This window comes from Agelaius phoeniceus, chromosome 4 (genome assembly GCF_051311805.1).
Source record: "Agelaius phoeniceus isolate bAgePho1 chromosome 4, bAgePho1.hap1, whole genome shotgun sequence".
In the NCBI taxonomy this organism is placed as follows: Eukaryota; Metazoa; Chordata; class Aves; order Passeriformes; family Icteridae; genus Agelaius; species Agelaius phoeniceus.
In genome coordinates, this window is record NC_135268.1 from 24,758,081 (window position 1) to 24,780,203 (window position 22,123).

General features: G+C 39.1%; 1 protein-coding gene across 2 annotated transcripts in view; it reads left to right on the forward strand.

Moving 5' to 3' along the window:
- The window catches only part of TNKS (tankyrase), a 128,929-nt gene that overhangs the window by 48,235 nt on the left and 58,571 nt on the right, over window positions 1-22,123 (forward strand). For both annotated transcript variants that reach the window (XM_054633911.2, XM_054633912.2), the window contains exons 4-5: window positions 16,930-16,966; window positions 17,833-17,908. In XM_054633911.2, the coding sequence (XP_054489886.1) occupies window positions 16,930-16,966; window positions 17,833-17,908 (113 nt within the window). The remainder of the gene's footprint in view (window positions 1-16,929; window positions 16,967-17,832; window positions 17,909-22,123) is intronic.

Genomic DNA, 22,123 nt, shown 5'->3' on the forward strand with positions numbered 1-22,123 from the left:
TCACACTGATATGCTAGGTGGAAGAGTACTATGGGAGAGTGTGGATAAAGGTTAATTTTCTTAGTACTAGGGGACAACTTTGGAACTGTCCCTTAGCATACTCTGCTCTTAGCCTTCTGGAGTGTGTCAGAAGAGCTGGCTTTAAGCAGGCAATACCATCCCTCTCTTATATACTGGTGAAGTCTAGTTTTAGCCTTCTCTCCTAATAAAATGCTTATTTCTCTACTTCCAATTTCTGTTACAGGGTGAGATTATATAAAATACTGAAAAGTTCAGTCTTTTGTTGCTGCTTTGCATGAAAATTTTAAATGCTAGCTCTGTCTTTGTGAAGACATGTTCATTTTTCTCATATAATTATGCCTGGAAACAATTTTCTTTACTTTTTCCTGATTCATGTTCCTTCATCATTTATCTTCTTGCTGTCTTCTCCTCTGCTATATTTGCTTTTTTTTCAAGTTAGGTTTTAAAATACTGATTTTGGGTGTTGCTGAGCATAACAACAGTCAGGTTCAGTTCCCTGCTTTGGAAATACAAAACCTTATAGGCCTTTGCTATCTCTCCTGTCAACAGCTTATTAAATATAAAGCTTTTTGGGTTTTGTTTGGGGTTTTTTTCAGTGTAGGGTAACTCTGATCTGGTTCAGTCCTGTGGACTTGGCACACACTAGCTGTTACTAAGTAAGGGTCTACAGTCCATTCTTTTGAAAACTTCCAGAAGCATCTATGTGGTGTCCTCCAGGACTGCTACAGCATATGCACGAAACTGCTGTAAGTCAGGATTATGATTACTTTGAAAACCCTCTCCAGACGTAGAATTAAATGCTTATGTAGATATGCCATAGTTCATAAGTATCAGAGACACCTTTGTCAGTCTGTCTTGTTGCAGCCCTCTGGTTAAACTATTCTAGGTCATTGAACTAACCCAGACTTTTACACTAACTGTATGGACTGGCATTGCCTTTGGCAGAAATAAGGGGAGATGTTTTTATGTATGGCCAAAGATACTTTCTCCTTAGAGGATTAGGTTTTTTCAGTCACTTTGCTTTTCATTCTGTTAATGCCAGATTTATTGTCCGTAATTAATTTGATCTTGCCGTGCTATGTTTAATGCTATTCTTTGTTATTGAAGCAGTCAAAGCTTTTTTAACAAATTGAAGAATGGCATCAGTATGAATTTGCTGGCCTTTGTGTATTGCATAAGCACAGCTGTATGCTGCAGCTTGCAGTGTTGCTGTTGCTCTCATTCCTTCAGTCTTTGTAGGTGTTTGCTAAACAAATGGAGTATGGAGGTGTGATGAATCTTGCTATTGTTTTGAGAGGTGAAGACTGAGGAATGTCACCGGGTCCTGAATATATTCACCTTACCATCTTGTTTACATGTGTCATAGCTGTCAGGTGAATATGTTTTAAAAGCCCTGCTCCTAAGTACAGTCTTGGGAGAGAAAGACTGCCTGGAGCAGGGCCTTACTACTGGTAAAGGTGGTTTGAAGAACTGTATCTGTAACAAGACAGTATGTCAATGGTCAGTGCTTTATGACTTCACTCCAGGGTGTCTTAAATGTCTGGAATGGATTTGGATGCAAAATCCCTATTTTTACAATTTTTTTCTGTTTGTATATATGCTCATTGTATCCAATGAGGTGCGCTACGCACCAAGGAAATATTTATACACCTTAATTCACCTGGAGGATTCTTAATGTCTCTCTTTGTCACTGTTGGGTAAGAGAGCAGCACAGACTCCAGGAAGGCTGGTTTGCACAGCAGCAGCTTTGATACGAAAAACTCTATAGACTGTTCCGATACATTCTACCTGATTGGCTAATTAGCAAAAATACTTTCTCACAAACAATCTTGAGAAGAACAGGAAAGCAGAGAGTAGGAAAACACCACCTGCAGGTTGTTTATAATAACAAGCTATCATTGTTTCTCTACAACTCCCTAAAAGTCTCACAAGTCCAATGTGAGAACTTACCTGGTTTTCTCGCTCTCTGAGCAGGCTGTCAAATCCACATCTCTTGGTATTAAAGTAGTTCCTGTCTGTAACTTCTTTCTATTGTCTGAGACCAGCTCTGCCTTTCTCTTGTTTTGCTTCTTTTCCCTGTCATCATCTCTAGAACAGCTTCTTTCTATGTTTCTAAGTACCTATATACTTTGAGAAAGTCATGTCTGAAACAAGTCCTTATTTTTGCCCTTGTTTTCCTCCTCCTCTAGTGGTCTCCAGAGGGTTGAAGTATACCTTCCTTTGCTTAGCAATCAAGGAGAGGTTGGAGAGATTTGAAATAAAACTGCCTGAATGAATTGAGTCCGTATCATGTAGAAGTTGAAAGAAGTGCATTTGCTAGCTTGTCAGAAGAGAAGAGGATTTGGTACTTGATGCAAATGCAGGAAGAATCCAAATTTTCATAATTCAGTCCTCAGAGTTGCTTATTGTTCCCATAGACTACTGAGTGCTTTAGACAGACTGATAACTCCATTGCTGTTATTGTGCTCCTCCACCACTATACAATGCATGTGTAAAACATTTGAGGAAGGAAGGCTGGCTGTGATAATGGCACCAGACAGAGCAATTGATTATGTGCTTGAGCTGAAGAGTAAGGCTTTTTTTTTTTTTTTTTTTTTTTTTTTTTTTTTTTTTTTTGTGGTGAAGAAACATGATAGCTTGTCTTTGTAGCTGCAGTTCAACAAAGTGCATTAGACATGAGAATATCAAGGTCACTAGGACTGCTCACATGCATGCTTAAAGTTAAGCATACTTTAGAGTATTCTAACTATATTATTTTGGGGAGCCAAGGGAAGATGAAAAACTGACTGGTGTTGATGGTTTCCTTTTTGGCAAAAGAGCAAAGTGTTGTGTTCCAGAGAGAACATCATAATTTTTCAGGGATTGGGAAAATACAGGCATGGAATTTTACTCTGCAAAGAGTACAAGCAGTGATTTGAGGCTTTTTGGAGAATACAGGAAGAGGACTGGTTATATAAATGTCTCAGTATATAAGGACTATTTCAAATAATTTACAAACACAAAAAAGTTCTCAAAGATATCTCCAGGAGACTGTTATTCACAGATAATGTTCTTTTTTGTCAAGTATCTATTCTTTGAATAGAAGCTTCATTGTGTGCAGTACTGCACTGCACACTGCATTGAGATAAGAGGACTGACGCTATAATGTTTTCAAGCATTTATTTTTAAATGTCTTCAGAACAAATTTTACATAGCTGCCTGTTTGTAGGGTACAAACTTTGGAATGGCATGTTTCCTTTCTCTAGACTTGTATTTTCCTTTGGTCACCTAAAAAGTAAGTACTTTACTCTTTTGAAGGCATTCTCTTGTGTTTTGAAATTAAACTTTGTGTATTTTCTGCTGTTTCAGTAGCATTTTCAGTTCATAACTTAATTTGATTATTTATTGGCCATAGAACATCATGGTCCGTATCCTTCTGTGCTCTGCAAATTTGTTTTTGCTTGCCTTTCAGGAATACAATGTTGTACTTGTTTATTTGATGTTTATTTTGTATAATGGCAAGAACATTTTGGCATGAATTCAGAATTCAGTTTGTTCTTTCAGTCTGGGCAGGCAAACAGCTCTGTCCCTATACGAGTAGCAAACTCATGGCAGCTTTCATCTGACTGCCACCTTCAACAAAGTCATTACCTCTTGCTGTGTGTGTGTGTCTGGCATGGCCAACCCGGGTGGTACAAGTAACTGGCAAGGCTGCCAGCTGTTCTCAGGAATAAACCTAACAGACTTGCTAGAGGAGCTTGTCTCTATCTGAAAATTAAAACTCCTCTAATGTATACAGGTACCTTTGAATACCTCTCAGATCCTCACATCTACCACTGTCAGCCCTAAAGTAGCAGCTTTGAATGACGAAGGACTGATTCTGTAAAGAATGCCTTCATTTTCTGTATGCAGTCTACCTTTACTTTCAGGAAGGTAATATGGGAGGGAACATAAGTAACAAAAGCCAAACCTGTGATGTCATCAAATGTAGGGAAATTGGGCTATTAATTTCTAAAAAGCTTTTGAATAGATTCGTGTAGGGAGCTGGACTCTATAAAATATGCACCTTACCTTTACAAGCTCTGTTCCTACAAACAGTGGAAAAGGAGGGCAGAGCCATGAGAATCTTCCTTCTGAGAATCTATTTTTTGATTAATAAAATCCAGCCTTTATTTTTGTAAGTAATTTTGGATGATCATATTACTTCTGCTACTTGATTATATTAATAATAACTACTCTGATAGACTCTACTTAGAGGATCAAGCACCATGACTTCTGTAACTAAAACACTCTTTTGCAATCACTGACTTGCCCAAAGTCATAAGGCAGGTTGGTGTGTGTTCAGCTCCTGCCTGATCTCCTGCTGTGGGCTTTCCTGGAGTGGTAGGCTCTCAGTACTCTGCTCAGGAATGAGGCAGGGTGTAGGCTGCACTGGCATCTTGACTTCCATCCACTGTTAAACTGGGCAGTCAAGAGCTTACCTCAATGCTCAGTCAGTTAACCTTCTTCAGGACAGACTTCCTGCTGTGGCCAGGCCTATTGCAGGAGTGAATGCAGGGAGTCTACATTTCAGCTACCTTTGCCTGCAAGGTAAATCTCACACATTAAAGGCAATTTTGTGCTGAAGTTGAACAGGTAATCTGATGCTGACTGCTGCCAGTTTGCAGAACCATCCAAAAACCTGGATGTCTATTGCACCGTTGTAAACAAACCTAGGTTTTTGTTCTTGTTAAGCAAGTTTTTCTTAAAGTATGTACAAGGCAGACCTGTGTGAGAGACATTATTTTCTCAGTAATATTCATTTGTGGTTCTGCTGGTTAGTCTCTTGTCATCTATTGCCCTGGAAGTGAAGGATTTATTCTATCTGGCAGAACAGACAAAAATAACCTTTCCTGAGAAAGCAGGTGTGCAGATTTTATTTACTTTCTAGCAGTCATAGCCAAAAATCTTGTGAGCAGCCTTTCCAGTAGAGAAAGACAATTTCTTTCTTATGTGCACAAGAAAAAAGAATTTTTTATAAAATTAGAGGGATGGAAAGAGCAAAAACCCAAACCAGCACTGTATGTAAGTATAAGATTAAATATACTTGTCTAAGAATGGAGGGAATAACATTTCTGTGATTGCATTGCTGATCTTCCCACAAATCTAAAAGGTAAGTATTTTAAGTGATGCCTTTTCAAATGGTGCATTATCCTCAGGGAGCTAGATGAGAACTCTTATCAGTGTTCTAGAAATTGTTGGTCTAATTATCCAGTAAATCTTCCTTTCATGGATCTCTTTTCTCTTGGAGTCATGTTGAGCTATGCAGGGAAACCTGTTCCTGCCCACTGGCAGGGCAAATGTAGCTCCATCTCCAGAGTCTGCCTACTTTTGTCTGCCTGCACTAATGCAAGGCAGTAGGTAAGTGTTTTTCTTCTTAAGAGCTAGCAGATCAGAAGGAAAATAATTTATGACTTGTGTGCATTGTGGCTTCTTACTGTATGTGGCTGTAATTTCTAAATAGGGTATTCTGTCTTTGCTAAGGCTGGGAGCAGCGTCTTTGAGAAGGTAAGAAAAAGGGAAAGGAAAAAAGGAACCCTTCTTAACTGCTGGCTAGGAGTCTCCCTGCCCAAAATCTGAAAGTATTGTACTTTCAAGTCTGGTTTGAGTTGCTGAAGGACACCACTGAGGGAAATTTTCTTGTGGAGCACTACCTGTATGCTCAAGAGTTATGTGGGCTTCTCTATCTAGCACAGCCTTCTATTTGGACGAAAATGGCAACTGTAAAATCTGTCTGACAAAAACCACAGGCAGACTGACATCTTAGACTGTTGGACTCCTAGAGAGCCCACTGCCAAGGGTCAGGGCTGCTGGTGTGACAGTTGAATGGAAAAAGAGAATCCAGAAAATTTTTGTACTCTCTCTCTTTGACCTTGCCTGTTCCTTTCCTTGTGTCCTTTATCTAAATCCAAAACCATTTTGATTGCAGTAAAGGATGTTATGGCTAGAACTGTTTTAATGGCACAGTGTGATCCAGCAAGAGCTGTCCTTTCTCTGGGTATTTGCTCTTCCTCCCTGCAGTTTTCGTTGTGCTGCTCTCTGAAGACAGACCCAATTCTCTTATAACCTGTCTTTGCTCTGCTAAAGGATGCTCAGGGGATGGCAAAAAGAAGAGTCAGGAGGCAAGTTCTGTCAGTAATAATCTCACCATTTCCTGCATCAGTAACTGGGCTTTTATAGAAAGGGACAAGCAGGAATCCTAAACTGGTGTTGGGGAAGGTACAGTATGATTTCTCCTTGATGGTATGTACTCTCTGGGAGGAGTGTAATACTGAGTTAGCTCCTGCTGAACTAACACACCTAGGGCACAGTAGAGAGAACCTGTGCTAGCTCTTGCATGGTGTTTCCTTTTAGGTTAAATGGAGGTTTAAAATACTACTTTTTTGAAAGATAACAATGAACTGTATCCAGAATAACTTTGAAATAAAGCCATTGGAAAAATAGACTGGTTTAGGAACTGCTGGTAATCACTTTACCTAAATAAGAGGATCACTTAAACATATTTTCTTTAGTGTTTTTAAGATCATTAGTGGTTGTGATGAATGAGGAATGTAGAAATACTTTCTGGCCAATTATATTTTGTATTATTTGGGGTAAGCAGGGTCTTTAAATCTAGTGAGATTTCTGAAAGTGAGTGAGAAAGCAGTATTTTTTTCCTACTTCCTGCAGAACACAATAAAACTGTCTTTTACTGCAGATTTACACAGAAACCTGCAGAGTTGTTATGCTGAGGATACATGCAGTTTATGTATTTCCTTTCTGTCCAGCAACAGAGGGAGCATCTGTTTTGGAAGATGCTTTATTTATGGATATACCTGTGACAGAGTTCTTGCACTTAGTTTTTCAGTAGGAGTGAAGTGTGCATGGTGTATCAACAGTTTCCATTTGGGTAGGACTGATGACTGGTGTCCATGGCCACCTTGTACAGGGATGTCTTGAACAGGCAGCCCTGTGCTGCATCTGATCAAACTTGCTGGTGTGAATGAAAGTTGAAGGGATATCCTTGTAATGACAGCAGTCTGGTAAACTGAAGCTCTTTAATTAAGGAGTAAGCATCTCTTTCATTCTCTCAGACTTGTTTTTTCCTTTGGTGCTATTTTGTTTCCAGTCTTCATAATGAACTAAATTGTCATTTAGGGTAATAAATTATTATTTTGAAGAAATCATATGTGTAAACCTGTTACCTCTGAGGAGCAGCTAAGGAATTTGGGTTTGTATAGCTTGAAGAAAGGGGGCTGAGGGATGCCCTCACAGCTTTCTCAAGTTTCCTGAGGGGGGGAGGAAGGTTCTGAGCTCTTCTCCCTGAGATCCAGTGACAGGAAGCATAGGCGTGGTTCAAAGGTGTGCCAGGGGAGGTTCTTAGACCGCATGTTAGCATTTTTTCACGGAGAGGGTGGTTATACACTGGAGAACAGTGTATAACCACCCTCTCTGTGAAAAAATGGCTTCTACAAGATGTGGTCAATGCCCTGAGCCTGTTGGCTGCATAAGAGGCATTTGGACCATGCTCTTAACCACAAGCTTTAGCTTCTGCTCAGCCCTGAAGTGGTCAGGCAGTTGAACTACAAGATCACTGTAGGTCCCTTTAAACTGAAATAGTTTGTTCTATTATGCATTAAATCAGTAAAGTATTTAAAACAATGAGGTTGATATAAGGGATTGAAAATGTTTACAGAACTTGAGTTGTGTGTAGTTAATTATTCTTTCATTGCTGGTAAATAATGTAACCCTTCTCAGACTTCCAGGACATTGGCAGTAGGTACTGTTATTGCTGTGCTTCTGTCTTGTGTTATGTTATTCCAACAGGAATAGCAGAAAGTGCCTGAGTGTAAATAGAAAATTAATTTTTTCCCCAGCTGGTGTTTTAATCGTTATTTTTTAGTGAGGATAGCAGTTTGCAGATTCAGATTTCAATCATTTTCTGTAAACTGCAGCTTTTTTTCATCTTAGAATATGCTCTTAGTCACATTAGGGCACAGAGCTGCTCTTTGCCTGAGTGAATATGCAGAGACCCTACCATGGCTCGGATCAGCAGAAGCTTGAGTTGAGTTACTGTGACTGAGCATTGCTACTGCAGATGTCTTCAGAAAAGGTGTTAAAAGATGACTTCTAAAAATGAGACAAAACAAATGGAACTGTTGTATTTAAGTCAATAATATCTTTATCATAAAATCTGATGGGGAGGATAAGGGAGAGGAAGAACGTTCCAAGTTAAGCAGCTGCTTTTTACTCTAGGCTACCAGTACTAATCTTTCATATCAATCCACATATCCTGTGTCCAGTCAGGGCACCATCTCCTTTCTTCCCTTGATTTGTACCAAACTTTCCTTAGTTTTCCAGCTGTCTTTTGATTCTTAGATAGCAAATAAAAATCCAGGGGGGAAAATTTGCCCACAGCAGGAAGGCAAATGGGTTGATTTTGGGGAGCTATTTTGTCACCATCTTTTGTTGGGCAGATAGACGTGTTTTCCAAAATGTTTCAAGTGAACTGTTGACAGATCAGTTTTGTGGTTTTTGCCATGACAAAATGGTTCATTATAACAAAATATATATTGCCTCTGTTTTGTTATTCTTTTATTAAGGACTTCCTTGCTGTACTTTGCTTAAGTGTTTCATAAATATACGTTGGCTCTTTCATTGCTGTGTGTTTGACAGGTTTGCCCCATTTCCTCCAGTTATAAAGGAGTTCCTCCCTTCTGCTCACTACTCTGGGGCCCAGCAGGCAAAGGAAATGTTTTGTATTTTTGTCTAGGAGCTAGAGGAGTGATTTAACTGGATTTGAGTTCCTTCCAGGATGTGTGCCGCAGGGCAAGCGTGGTAACACGCGTGCATTTTTTATGAGGTGGTAGCCTGTGTTTCCTCAGGTTTGTAGAGTAAGTTTAGATACACAGGGCAACTTCAGACATACAGAGGAAGGATTGTACTGTTCAGTAAAAAGAAATACTTTGGCACATGTGTACATTTTATGTCTCCTGTTCATTTTCTAGCAAACATTAAAAACTCCCACTTCTTTAAATCTGTACAATTTGTTACTACAAAATCTGTCATGTTTGCTGTAGCTAAGAGAATATAGATTTTTTTGGTTAAAATGCTCCAGTTTTAAATCCAGCTATGGATTTTCAGACATGCCGTCCCCAGCTTGTTAGCATGTTTTATCTACAATGGGAAAATAGGAGAAACTGCAAAATTTAGTCTTCCTGTATTTACTCCAGAGTTCTTTTCAGAGAAAGATTAAATGATGAAGCATAATTTTGGAGCCTTGCCTTTATACAGTAAAGGCTTTCCTGAGGGTTGCATTTTATATTTTTCTTGCTAGTTTTCTTCCATGCTTTATGTAAGTTATGTAAGGTATTTCTGTGGTCTCTCTTTAGAGAATATTCTGGGGAATTGAATGATTTACTTGTTTATGGATATTGTTTGGAAAGAGAGGGTAGGGAGCTGGCTTTTGAAAAAGATGCAGTAATACAAGAGCAGCTTGGCTATCTGTCCACCCCTACTGCAGTCAAGTCTTTGACAAAGAGAGTTTCTTAGTCCTTTGTCTTCCTCCAGAAAGTTTGCCTTGAAATCCTGGAGAGAAAATGCATCTGTGGGCATGTTGCAGAAATGAGAAAGTAATTGTGGCTGAAAAATGGAGCAGTTTATTAGTTATTAATACTGAGCATGGCCAAAGTAGTGGCAATTACAGTGGATGTTTGTTTTTGCTGATAGCAGGAATTAATATAAGAAATGAAGGGAAGAGCCATGGTCGTGTTGCTTTTGCTATAGGCATGAAGGGGTGGATAATGGGGAAGACTGGAAAAAACCCATCAGATTTCTATATGTAATTTCACAAAAGATGTCATGAGTATTGAACTTTGGTGAAAAGATGAGCCTCAACCCCTTCAATTTTTCCATCACACCAGTGTGTTTTGAATTGCTGAAGGTTTGGGTTTTCTTCCCAGTCACTTGACATGATATTCTGCAGTCTTTTTAAGTTTTTCAATCTCAGTCTGAAAACATGACAGACGAGCGGTGGTGTCTTCAAGATAAGTACAGCATTCTAAAATAGTACAGTTGTAGTGAAAATACTAATTTTTTCACACTAAGAATAAAAAATGGATGTGTGCGTGGTGTTTATATGAGTAGCAGGCACTGAATCTACTTGTACAGGTCCACTAAACAGGTTCTAGAATGTTTGTCAGATTTAATATTTCAGAAGAAACTATATGCTAAACTTGTAGCATGTGGTAACATTGTTGAAAGTAAAATTATTTATATGGATAACCACATAATGGGTAGTTGTAGGGGTTTTTTGTGTTTGGCTTCATCTTTGGTTTTGTCTAATTATTTAAGAGTTAAGACACTTGAAATCCTCTGACAAAGGGACTGTTTTCATCATTCTGCTACTGTATAGGAAATCTGGTAGCTTATTTTAACGAATAGACCAGCACCACTGAAAAAAAGGCGTTCTAGAAACAGAATTGTTACATGTCAACCGTGAACTTACTGGTGCTATAACTGCCCGTGCACTGAAGACCCATTTTGGTACACCACCTAATCCTCCTTAGTGACCAAAACTCTAATGTGCAGTGTGTGTAATTTATGCCTTGATATGGGGACAGCATTTGGTAACTGCAGTATCCTGTGTATGCTTATGTAATAGATGTGCTTTGAACTGATGGCTTAATAGACAAGAATCTCTTCTATCAGGTAAGATCCTGGCAGAGGTTTTGCCAATCTGCACTATATAAAGCTGCAGGTTTTTTGACGTAGTGCTTTCTGCCAGGCCTTAGAAGAGGCTTTTTTCTCTGGAGCTGTGAATCAGGAATGCTCTGCATTTGAGCTCTGTCCACATAACTGAAAGATGATCCAGGTCAGATGCTGCTAGCTCAGTCATTTGGTAGAGTTGTGGCCAAAACCAAATGATGTTTGCTTATTTCTTTAACTTCCACACCCCCTTTTAAAACATATCCCTGAAAGACTTCACTATTAGCTGAGTCATTTTCAGTTTTAAAATTTCAGTTACAAATGTCTGCTTTGAGTCCAAATGCACAGTGCCTGACTCATCTCATAGAAGAGGCAGAGTTAAGGTGTCAAACCTTTCCTCCTTGGTAACATTCCTCCTTGCTGGAACTTGTTCTTGAAGGCATTGTCTTCTGAGTTGCTTTTCTGTCACTTGCATATGCTGGTGTTACTTTGGTGTTTTTCATCCATGACAAGAGCTTAAAATTAGGGTCTTACTGTGTTCCTGGTTGAGCCTATTTAGACAGCTTATAAAATCAGCCCATTTATTTGTGAGAGACTGCTGAGCAGAGAAGTGCAAGAGGCATAAAGAAATTAACCCTAACAAGTGGGAAGTAAAGTATAACGTAACTATTAATAAAACCTTAAATTGTTATTTTTTGCTCCTCTTTATTTTCATGTGTTTCTCAGAGTACTAAGTTACAGATGCCTTTTCCCAAATAATATTATTTCAACATATCTTTTTTTTTTTTTTTTTTGTTGACTTTTTTCTTTTGGGCAGATATTCCCTCAACCTGGTGCTATTTGGATGGTTAAAAATTTCTTACTCTGATTTAACTCCATATTTTAGTGTCACCTGCTGATTTACATATAATAAAAATTAAATGGGGAAGAAAGAATTGATGAGTATTTTAATAGTATTTTTAGACCCTTCAAAAGCAGCCATGTTGAAAATAAAATTTAAATTTGCTAAAAAAAAAGCTAAAAAATTTTAAAATTAAAAAAAACCCCAAACCCAAAATCTCATCCTCTCCCAATAACCCTAGCAGTCTCTCAGAAGCACAAAAAGTCTTGTGCTCTGATTATAACTTGAATATTTGTTTTAAATACTTAAATATTACTCAGAAGTCCTTGGGGGATTTAAAAGGATTGTATAAGTGATGTGTATTATTGATCACCCATAGGTGTGTGTGCAGTCCTGGAGTGTCAGGGAGAAGGTGTATTTTAATTTACTTCTGTGGAGTTTTATTTCTTTGCTGAACTCTACATTGCTTTCTTTGTAGCAATGGCAGCCCAAATGTAGAGTTTCCATTCCCCTCCCTCTTGTTGCAGCACCATCCTTGTTCAAGGTCTTCATTCTCAGGGACCTGTTTGGGTCCCTGGCCATGGACTGAGCTGGATGAAGTAACAAACCTGATAGAAAAACAAGTTCTCAGCCCTCCCAGATGCATCAGGACTCTGTTGTTTTCCCAACAACCCCATGCATTCCTGTGCTATCAAACTATAAGGTTGGGAAGGCACCAGAAGCACTTCTAAATGAGGAAAAATGGGAGGTTTTGATACCTGCTGTCTCTACTCTGGTGGAGAGCCCATGTCCTCTGTGTTGCTGGGTAATCGTAAACGCTTGTTTGAAAAAGAAACAAAACAATCTGCTGGACTGCTGACAAAGATCTTGTCAATCTTCTTGTGGATGTATATTTTGAAGAATGGAAGCTCAGGTTTTCATGGCAAGCAACCAATAACAAGTGTTAGGTCTGCACATGGTCAAAGGTCAAATGTAGAGCTGCCATGTTTTTTAACAGAGCAAGATTTCTCCCCAGACTTCCAGTGCTGCTAGACCTGAGCTGCCAAGAGAGAACAGGAGGTCCTGAGGAGATTACCTGAGATTACCATGAAACTTAAGGTGTTGAGCTCAGTGGGACCACTGAGCACAGGTTGCCCAGAGAACTGGTGGAGTCTCCATCCTTGGAGAGATGTAAAAGCCACCTGCACACAGTTCTGAGCAGGGTGCTCTTAGGTGACCCTGCTTGAGTGGAAGGGTTGGATGAGAGACCTCCAGAGGGCTCTCAATCTCAAACATTCTGTGATACTCATGAATTTTCCCTCCCCAGCCTGTGGCCATGGTTGCATGTTCATTAGACTCATGTTCCTTTGTCACAGGTCAGAAGCAGAGGATCATTGGCTGGCATAAAAATTTTCACTGTGTTTAAGTATTCTGGGGATTTAAATTTATAATTGTGATTCCATATAATGTACAACTTCATATGGAAAAACCTCTTTAGGTTTTCAGTTGGGTTTAGAATATGTTAATCCATTTTGTTTCCATTATATGTTGCCATTGGATAGTAATGGCTTGGTTTAATTTGTGGCATTATTTTTTAGGATATTGTCTTCACTATAGAAAGCTGACGTGATATTATGGTGAAGCAAAACCTGCTTTGTCCAGATTGAAATTTTAGATCTGGCTGCTTTCTGTATTGGCTTATGTGTATGGAGGGATAGGAAAGGAATTCACCTTGGTTTTGAGTGTAGATGCATTGAAAAAGCACTGTTGATTTATGCCATGCATTCAGATAGGTTTTTCAGTATTCCGTTGAAATTTCAAGACTTTCAGGAGAGACTGAAATAGGGTTGTCTGTGAAGATAGATTCATTATGTTATTTTTTCCCAGCTTCCCGCTACTGATCTGCTCAACCTCCAGGTGCAAGCAGCCACTGATGTCTGATAGTTAATAAGCATTTGCTAATTTGCTAATCAGCTACTGCAGAATGCAGCTAGGGCCAGGCACAGCAGTGACAGCATAGCAGCAGCTGATCAGGAGTCTTGGAGGTAACTGGTTTTCTCCTGGGAGGGGAACAGAAAGAGAGCTGGTTAGCTGCCTGATGGTAGCTGTGATCTGAGACCCTGATTATCTGTGGTTAGCTGTGGTAACTTCCTCATTCCAGCATAAATGGAGCAGCAGTGGTGTGATCTGGAGCTGGGATCAAGTAGAGAACTTCATTTAAAGAATGCTGACCAAGCTGTAGACAATGAAATTGATTAGATGCAGTGAATACCACTGCATCCCCATGGTTTCTGCTTCCCTACTGGCTTTTGTCTGATGAGATAGGAACAGGGACACTGCTATGGTGCTCTCTGCTCCCCATTTCACACCTTGTCTTTGCCTTAAGAAATTCCCAGGCCAGCTGTCACTGGGCTGCCTGGCCCTTTTACAAAATTATAAATTCTAACCTGCCTAGAGGAGCTCTTTAAGAGATGTTATTAGCTTAGTTAAAGTCAATTTGACATTCTTTGAACAGAAGTGTTATGTGAGGTTGATGGTCTGTATTCCTGTACTTCTGCTTAGAACTTGAAATTCATCTCTGCCCATGCACGCATGGTTTGTTTTCAAATGCTTGCAAATGAATATTTGATGAGGTAGCTGTGGCCAATAGCTGCAGGATGGCCTTTGATAAGCTGCGTGGCCAAGCAGCGTTGGCTGTGTTGGCAGAGCCCTCTGCTGGGAGCACAGCCTGTGCCAGCAGCAGTCGGTCCTGCGGCCAGCGCCACCCGCTTCTCCCAAATGCCATCAGCCAGACCCCTCTCGGCTCTGTCCTGTCCCACCAGCTGCCTGCTACAGTGCCCAAGGGGTTCCTCTTCATCCCACAGAGCCTCTGGAGTTCACTTGACCTTTTCTTATTTTTTTTTTTTAGCAAACCTGGTGGTGGGCTGTAAATGCTTATGTGATTTTAGGTTTTGATTTGCAAAATACAGTGGCACTTTGAGAGTAATAAAGTTAGCCAATTACAAAATAATGTTTTCCTAATCCTAATCAGTGTGAGAGAACCATGATGAATTTCAAAAATTGCATGTATGGATTCCAGCCCTGTCTGTAAATACCTTTTTTAAAAAAGTACTGCTTAGTAAAACTAACTGATCTAATTGGGCATACATGGGGACATTCCTAAATCAATAGCCACAGCTTTCCTTTTTCATTGGACAGTAAGGCTTCTGCTATTCAAAGTATTAGAGGAAACAGCTTTTGTGTGATAAAATACTAACTTACTGAGCATGAAGGAAAAATGTTGTTACTCTTCTCTAACCTAGTATGTTCAAAAGCCTGGTTAGGACTACTAGATGCATTGCCAAACCAAACTGTGCAAAGAGGTATTTTAATCTGGTTATGTCTCTAAAGTGTTGATATAATACAGGCCAATAACTCTACTGCAGGAAATCCAGCTGTTTGAGATTGTTGCACAAACAATGCACTAGTAATAAAGGGTCTTTTTTTCTTCTTCACATGCTGGCCAGAGCTTTTCACTTACCATTGATTTGAAACACTCACAACTGTGCCCAGTATTTTATATTCATTAAATAAAAAAGAGGAACATGTACCATGGCTTAGAAAAGGCTGTTGCCTGTGGTGGACAGGCCCCCCTTCTGATGAAGCTGAAGAGTGGTAGAAGTCAAAGGCAGTCATATTTCTGTGCCATTTGATTTGTCTCATGATGCAGCTTTCCTTAACAAAGACATAAATTCTTTCAAAAGCTAGGTTAACCTTCCTGGCCTATATTTGAAATAACCAGTTTCACCTTTGCTTTGAACTTACTTGCTCCGTTGCTGGGGTTCAGCAACACAGAAAACTCTGTTAGGAGACCCATCATGTGAGTGGCATGATGGAACTCCTTGCTGCAGGTTGTTGTGAATTCCCAAAGCTGAATATTATTCAGAAAGCAATTAAACACACCTGTGAAAGGAAAAATCACCAATATGATGAGATGTAGATATTGCTTTTGAAAATTCCCCATCTGCATCCAAGGGAATGGGCAGAAAGTGCATGGCTGTGTGTACTCACCCTCCTCCTCACCCTTGTGTGAAGGCAGGATGAAATAAAGGGGACTCCTTAAGGAAAAGTCAGGTTTTGTTGTGGTTCCTGTAACCCTCTGCTGTTAGCTGGAGAAGCCATGGTGGGGGGAGGACCAAGCTCTTCATGGTGGATGGGGAGTCCAACCCTCCTCCTGCACCTTACAGCTGTTCTTTAAGGGATGCTTTCAGATGAACCTTCCATCTTACCTGCTATCCAATCTGGCATTTTCCATGGCCCAGTGCCTTTCCTCACCTGTAATGAGAGTTTCACTGGAGGCTTATTACAATTACACATAGGAGGCGGCACACAGAGGTTTTTTTCCTCTTTTGTGACGGCTTCTTCTTCCTGTTTTTCTTACAGCATTTTGGTTAGAGGCTTTAATTCTCTGGCAGATGGTATACAGTATGTTTTTCAAACCCTTTACCTTTTGGGTCTAGGATACACTCTGTTCTCTGACTGCATAAAGCTGCTAAATAGCTATTTTTTCTAATTTCTGACTTGAAATTCCATTCCATTTGTATTGCACAATGTCATAATGATTCAGCTTTGTAGAATTCTGTCTTTCTTCCGTGGGTTATCTTGTCCCATGCTCTTTTTAAAATACTAACATGCAGTTTTAATCCTGTGCTGCAGCAGCCCTTGTGAGTTGTCTGTTTTAACTCAGGACTTCAAATATAAATGTTGCTTTAACATTACTCGTGGTTATCTCTAATCTCAGAGTCTCGTAGCAAAATCTGTTGCAGAGTTCATCCTCTTTTGTCTGTGCTTTTTATTTCAAACGTGTATTTTGTTGAAAAGTGGCTGATGATATAATACCTGGATTTTTTTTTAATAATCCATGCTTTTCTAAAGAACTTAGTGAAGTGTAACATTACCATTCAAATAGGCAGGTGAGAGCCTCGGAGATCAGTAATTTGTACCTTTTCAAAAGCCGCACTGCCTTGCTTTGTCTTGGAATTTATTATGCTTCCCAAGTATAATGTGACATACTGAATAGGGCAGGGGGTGGGGACATTGTCTTCAGCTGACATGCCGCTATCAGCGGGACTGTGTTTCTGGACACAAGATTTCGCAGTCATTGGTTGTCCGAAGAAAGCCTTTCCATCTGAGGATTGGACAAGAAGATGCGTCAATTTGCTGCCCGTCTCCAAGGTACTGGTGATGCTGCCTCCACAAGCTGGCTAACGTCACAGCTCCATCACCCAGCGGGGTGTGGGCTTTTTTCTCCTCTTCTCTGTTTTAATTCTGTATTTGCTTCCTACTGCATTTCTTAATCTGTCTTCTGCCAAATGCTAACAGCATGATATTTTGCAATCATTTAGGTGAATACAAGAAGGACGAACTCCTGGAAGCTGCTAGGTGAGTGCTGCTTAGAATATAAAACGTATTTTGGGGGTGGAAGCAGGCGAGGAAAAGGGGTTTTTAAAATAGTACTGTTTTGTCATTGCCTTTCCATGAAATGCTGCAAGCAAACCACTTAATTAGCATAAATCTCTTCAGACTTTAGTCTGGTACAAATGTAAAAGCCTGTTTATGTAATTGAAATCCCCCACTATGGTGGTTATAAGGTTAATATTGAGTTTTTGTTTTAAGCTGCTTAAATCCTCTTTATTGTTTTGTGACTGTTCTTTTTAGGGGCAATTTAAATATTGGAATCTTTTTTTTTTTCTTTGGGGTTTTACTGCTACCGTAGGGTGTATTTTGAAAATAGGTTTTATCCGAACAGAGCATAAGGAAGCCTATACAAAAGGTGTAAAGTTCAATTGTATATTGCAAAGGTGCTTTTCATCCTTCCTTCTGACTGCACAAGACCATTTTATATAGCCTGTTAACCCTTCTAAAAAAATTTTCTGGGTATTGGTATATAGCTGTTTCACATGTTATGGGCCATATGCTATGAAAATATGTTAAATTCAGAACATTTATTTCGACAAATGGTTTCAGAGGATCTGTAAAATTAGAAAAAGGAAATACGAGGTTAAGGAGAGAAATTGAGGTGTTTTTGTATGATCTTTCGCAACACATTTAACTGCAAACGTAGCATTCTTTTTTGTATTTACCCTTGGTTTTGAAATGTTCAAAAGATTCTTTAGCCATCCAGCATTCTCCCTGCCACAGCACAAATTTAAAATATACTATACTTTGCAAAATACTTGCTAAGGAGATAGATATCAAACAGCTCTGCCCTTTTCCCACCCTTTCCATAATATTCTCCTCATTTACAGGAGTGGTAATGAAGAAAAGCTGATGGCTTTATTGACTCCTTTAAATGTGAACTGCCATGCAAGTGATGGGCGTAAGGTAAGTTAATACCTGCTTTATATTTCAATTATTTAAGAAAGGCCAATTTAAGCATACTAGTAAGCACAGATGTATAAACCAGGAGAATGTATTGGGGGGGGGGGGGGAGCTGTGATGCCTTTTCACCATAAAATTAAACATTGGTATACTTGCCACTGGCAGCTGTGACAGATTAAGTCGGCAGACGTGGGTTTTGTGTGTGTCTTTCAAACATCAAACACTGGTCTAAATGTAAACAAAACTTTAAGACCCTTTGTAAGAAAAACAAAATGTGTACTGTTGCAGATGGTAAAAATACTAAAGGAAGAAAGTTATTATTTGTATTTGAACATTGCCTGGGTGAGGTGCTTGGTATTCAGCTTAGCTCCTAATACACTGCCACATAGACTGGCACTGTATTGCTATGTTTAACACCTTCTGCATTTTCTTAAATTTGACATTATTGTTTTGACTTTGTCTGGCAGAGATGTTTGAATGAGTTAAATTAAGAATTAGGCTGAAACTGGAGGAGGGAAGAACATACGGAGTGAGAAGTAGATCCTATGATTTTTGATGGTTTAGATTTTGAGACGATAGTCTGTCTAGACTGTTGATTTACAAATGTTGCGTTTGGGTTTTTTTTGTTTGTTTGTTTGATTTTTTTGGTTTGTTTTTTTGGTATTTTTTAACTGTGTACCAGAATGTTTTTAATATGTATCTGTTAAAGTGTTTCACCTGTAACAGTGCATCTCATTTTTGGAGAGAAAAGCATGGGAGTGTTTTCTTTTCTAGCTTTTTTTAAATTTTTGATGGAGTGTGTTGGAGCACAGTATAAACATCTTCCCATCCTGGACCTGTTGTGGAACAGCCCAGTTCCACTGAAATCAGTAAAGATAGGTTAGTTTACACTTTTGGTTAACAGGTATGTTGTTACTGAATATAAAAAAAATACAGCTCCATTGTACAAAAATTCCTGGTTTTTATACACATTTTTAAATGTTTCTCAGTTGTAATGTCTATCATACATACTATGTGATGGAAAACTCAGCCAGTTTTTTGCTTATTTATATTTATCACTGATTGGAAGTTGATGCATCTTCCAGCTTTCGAAAGCAATTGATTTTGCGAACTAAGGACAGGCAATTGAACAAGGGCTCTATTTAATTTAGCAGTGTTGAAAATGATGAAACACTCTCCACATTTTAAGATTAAAGATATTGTCCATATTTCTTGAATTTCCTTTTCTTATTTTAAGACTTTGCTGTTCAACTAAAAGTGTATATAGCTATTAATAGTGCTCTATTGCACTGTTATAATTAAATGGGGTGGTGTACAGCAGTGCATTACTGAATAATTCAGCCCCCATCACTATTGATCTAAGGCCAAATGCAGAGTTATGACTTCTGTCAGCAGGGCAAAGAATGAGCCCTTGCAGATGTTTTCTTGAACATTTATCACTTCAAAGTAAAAATTTAAAAAAAAATTTACAAAACTTTTAAAATTCATATTGAGATAGCAGCCTCTGAATTAGTTAGGAAATTTGTGCCCAAAGCTTGGAAGGCATATTGCAGTTAAAGTTCCCGTGTGTGGAGACTTTGAAAATATGTTTGGTTGGTTGGTTTTTGGTAAGTGCACTGGTTTTTGAAACACCTTTTAGGATGCCTTGCCATTGATATTAATTAGCTTTTTAAAAATTATATCTACCAGATCTATTTTTTACCACCACATATATACAGGAAGGTTGGAAAAACCTTCCTCTAAACCTATGGAAGGTTTACTAATGCTTTGTAGTAAGCATGCTATATAATTGTTAAGTATTTAATTTGTAAAGCAAAGTGCTCAGGTCCTGTTCTAGTGCAAGATCACTTGGGGTTTGATCAGTTTAAGCTGTGCTGCAAATTAACTGAGCTTGTCAATGGAAGTCTCCACTGGTGTAGCTGCCCGTAGTTGATCTGTGGTGATTTACACTAACTGAGGATTTGTCCATTTTGGAAGTTGCTTTTTGCATTCCTTGATGCCTTTAGTAATTTTTTTTGCAGATCTTCTGAGCGTTCAAGCTCAAGCTTAGGACAGCATAAGGCCACAGTTTGAATGCAGCTCTCAGGCCAGGAATGCAGACTCTGCGGATTGGCCCGAGATTCTCAGCATCATGCTTGTTCTGCAGTACAGCTGGACCCACAAACTCTTCCCTCAGTCTGCTTACCTCTTTCTTCAGTCTGCGCATTCCTTGATTTTCTGAGATGTCCAGCTCTAGTCTAGTGATAAGGGGAACACTTGCTGGGCGGGTGAAGAAATTGGGTTCCAGTACTGAATGGGTAATTATTTTTTCTGGATTAGCAGATGGTGATATTTTTTTCCTCATACTTTGGGGTGCAACTGTATGCAGTTTAGTTTTTTTCCCCTGGGGGATTTCTCTCATGCATACTAACATCTGGGGTTCTGGATTTCTCAAACACCACATGTGCTGTGAAGTTGTGCTTTATAGAATGGGTAAAAGGAGTGGAAAACTCTGACAGTATCTTGCTGGTTTGAAACCAGCTAAGGTTGGAAGTAAAAAAGATTTATTGCATTCTGGGTGCTGCTTGCAGCCTTTTTGAAAAGTATTGACAGCCAGAGTCTGATTCCTACTGGACAGGATTCCATGATTCTAAAACAGTTACATCTGGTGCTGATAACCATTGCTCCATCTGTTTATTTAGGATAGAGGTCAAGACAAATAGGAATGAAAACTGAAGTTCCTTCTTTCCCTCCAAAGTCACAGTTTAGGTAGGTTATAGTCATTGTAGAAATGTTCACATTACTGAAGCTTTTGAGCTGCTGTCTGAAGAGGGAATGTATTCTTTGCCATTATCTTCTGGAGGGAAAAATGAATTAGTGTGCAAAACAGAGACCAATTTTAAACATCAGCTGAAGTCTTCCTGCATACCAAGGATCATGGTAGTTCTTGGGAGTTTTGATGACCAAAGAAAATCAGCAATAATCATCTCAGGAACTGCAATTTCATTAAGCTAGGGAATGATTGATTTTTGTGCAAGTACTGGCTTATGTGCATATTCAGTGTCTCTCAGGGCACAAATAATGAGCTGTATAGTGCAGAGCTATATGGTACTGTGTAAGCAAATTAGTATTACACAAGGGTAAATTTTACAAAACCTGTTTTTTTAAAACTGTCTTATTTGTTTACTTTTTAAAAAGCAATGCTTGAGCCGAAATATAATAGTGATTTTTCATGGCAATTAGTCCTGCTTTGATGTCGGTGTTTTTTAGCAGGAGACTGGAAATTTGCAGTTGTTATGATGTGGTGTTGTATGTAAGGCAACATTTACATGTTGCATCATTTCTGTTCACATTGCCTCACCAAGTATCAGAACAGAACTTAGACACAGTGCACAGAACCTGCCTATTGCTGTGGGTCTGAAATTTCCCTGCATCCTACCTGTGAGTTCTGCTGGTCTCCTTGGTCTTTACATTATCTGTAGAAGTAATGACTTCTAGAAGACAAGCCTGTGGTGTTGGTGTTAGCAGATGGTAATGAATTTCACACTGTTAAGAAGCCAAGGCATCTATTTATGTGTCTATCTGTGTAAAGGTATGTTGGTTTTAGAGCCCCTGTTATTTTCCCTCAAATATTTTCCTCTGGGGTTGTCTTTTTCAAGGCTTAGTTATGAGTGAATTTCCAAAAAAATGATTTTTGACCATTTTAAATCACTGGGTTCCTCTGCTGGAAATTAACGCTGTATTACTTCATCATGGAAGCTGGATTTCTGACTTGTTACAACAGTCTCTGCTTACCTAAATCAGTGGCAAGAGACAGGTTTAAAATTGCACATATAATGGTTGCAGGTTGAGTAGAAGCACTTAGTCCACTTATTTCCTTCAGGAAGCTGATGTGAACACTTGAAAGCTGTTTAAGGAAGAAATTGATGTTGCCTCCATTTCAAAAATGCAGAAGTATCTGACCTGATAAGAAAGGATTGGTTTCAGCAATTCAGATAAGAACTCTTTTCTACAAGACACTTCCCATGTGACTAATCATCGCTTTCCAAAGTGATCTGCATCCAGCTGACGTGGTAGCTGTTAGCAATAGGAGGTTGGATTTTTGGTTGTACATAATATCCTGCTCCTGCACTGCATTATGCACGCTCAGATAATGCTGGAACTAAAATACTTAGGTGTTGGTTGAGTAAAACCTTTTCTTATGCAAGGGAATCCAAACTCCTCTATTTAGGAGTTACC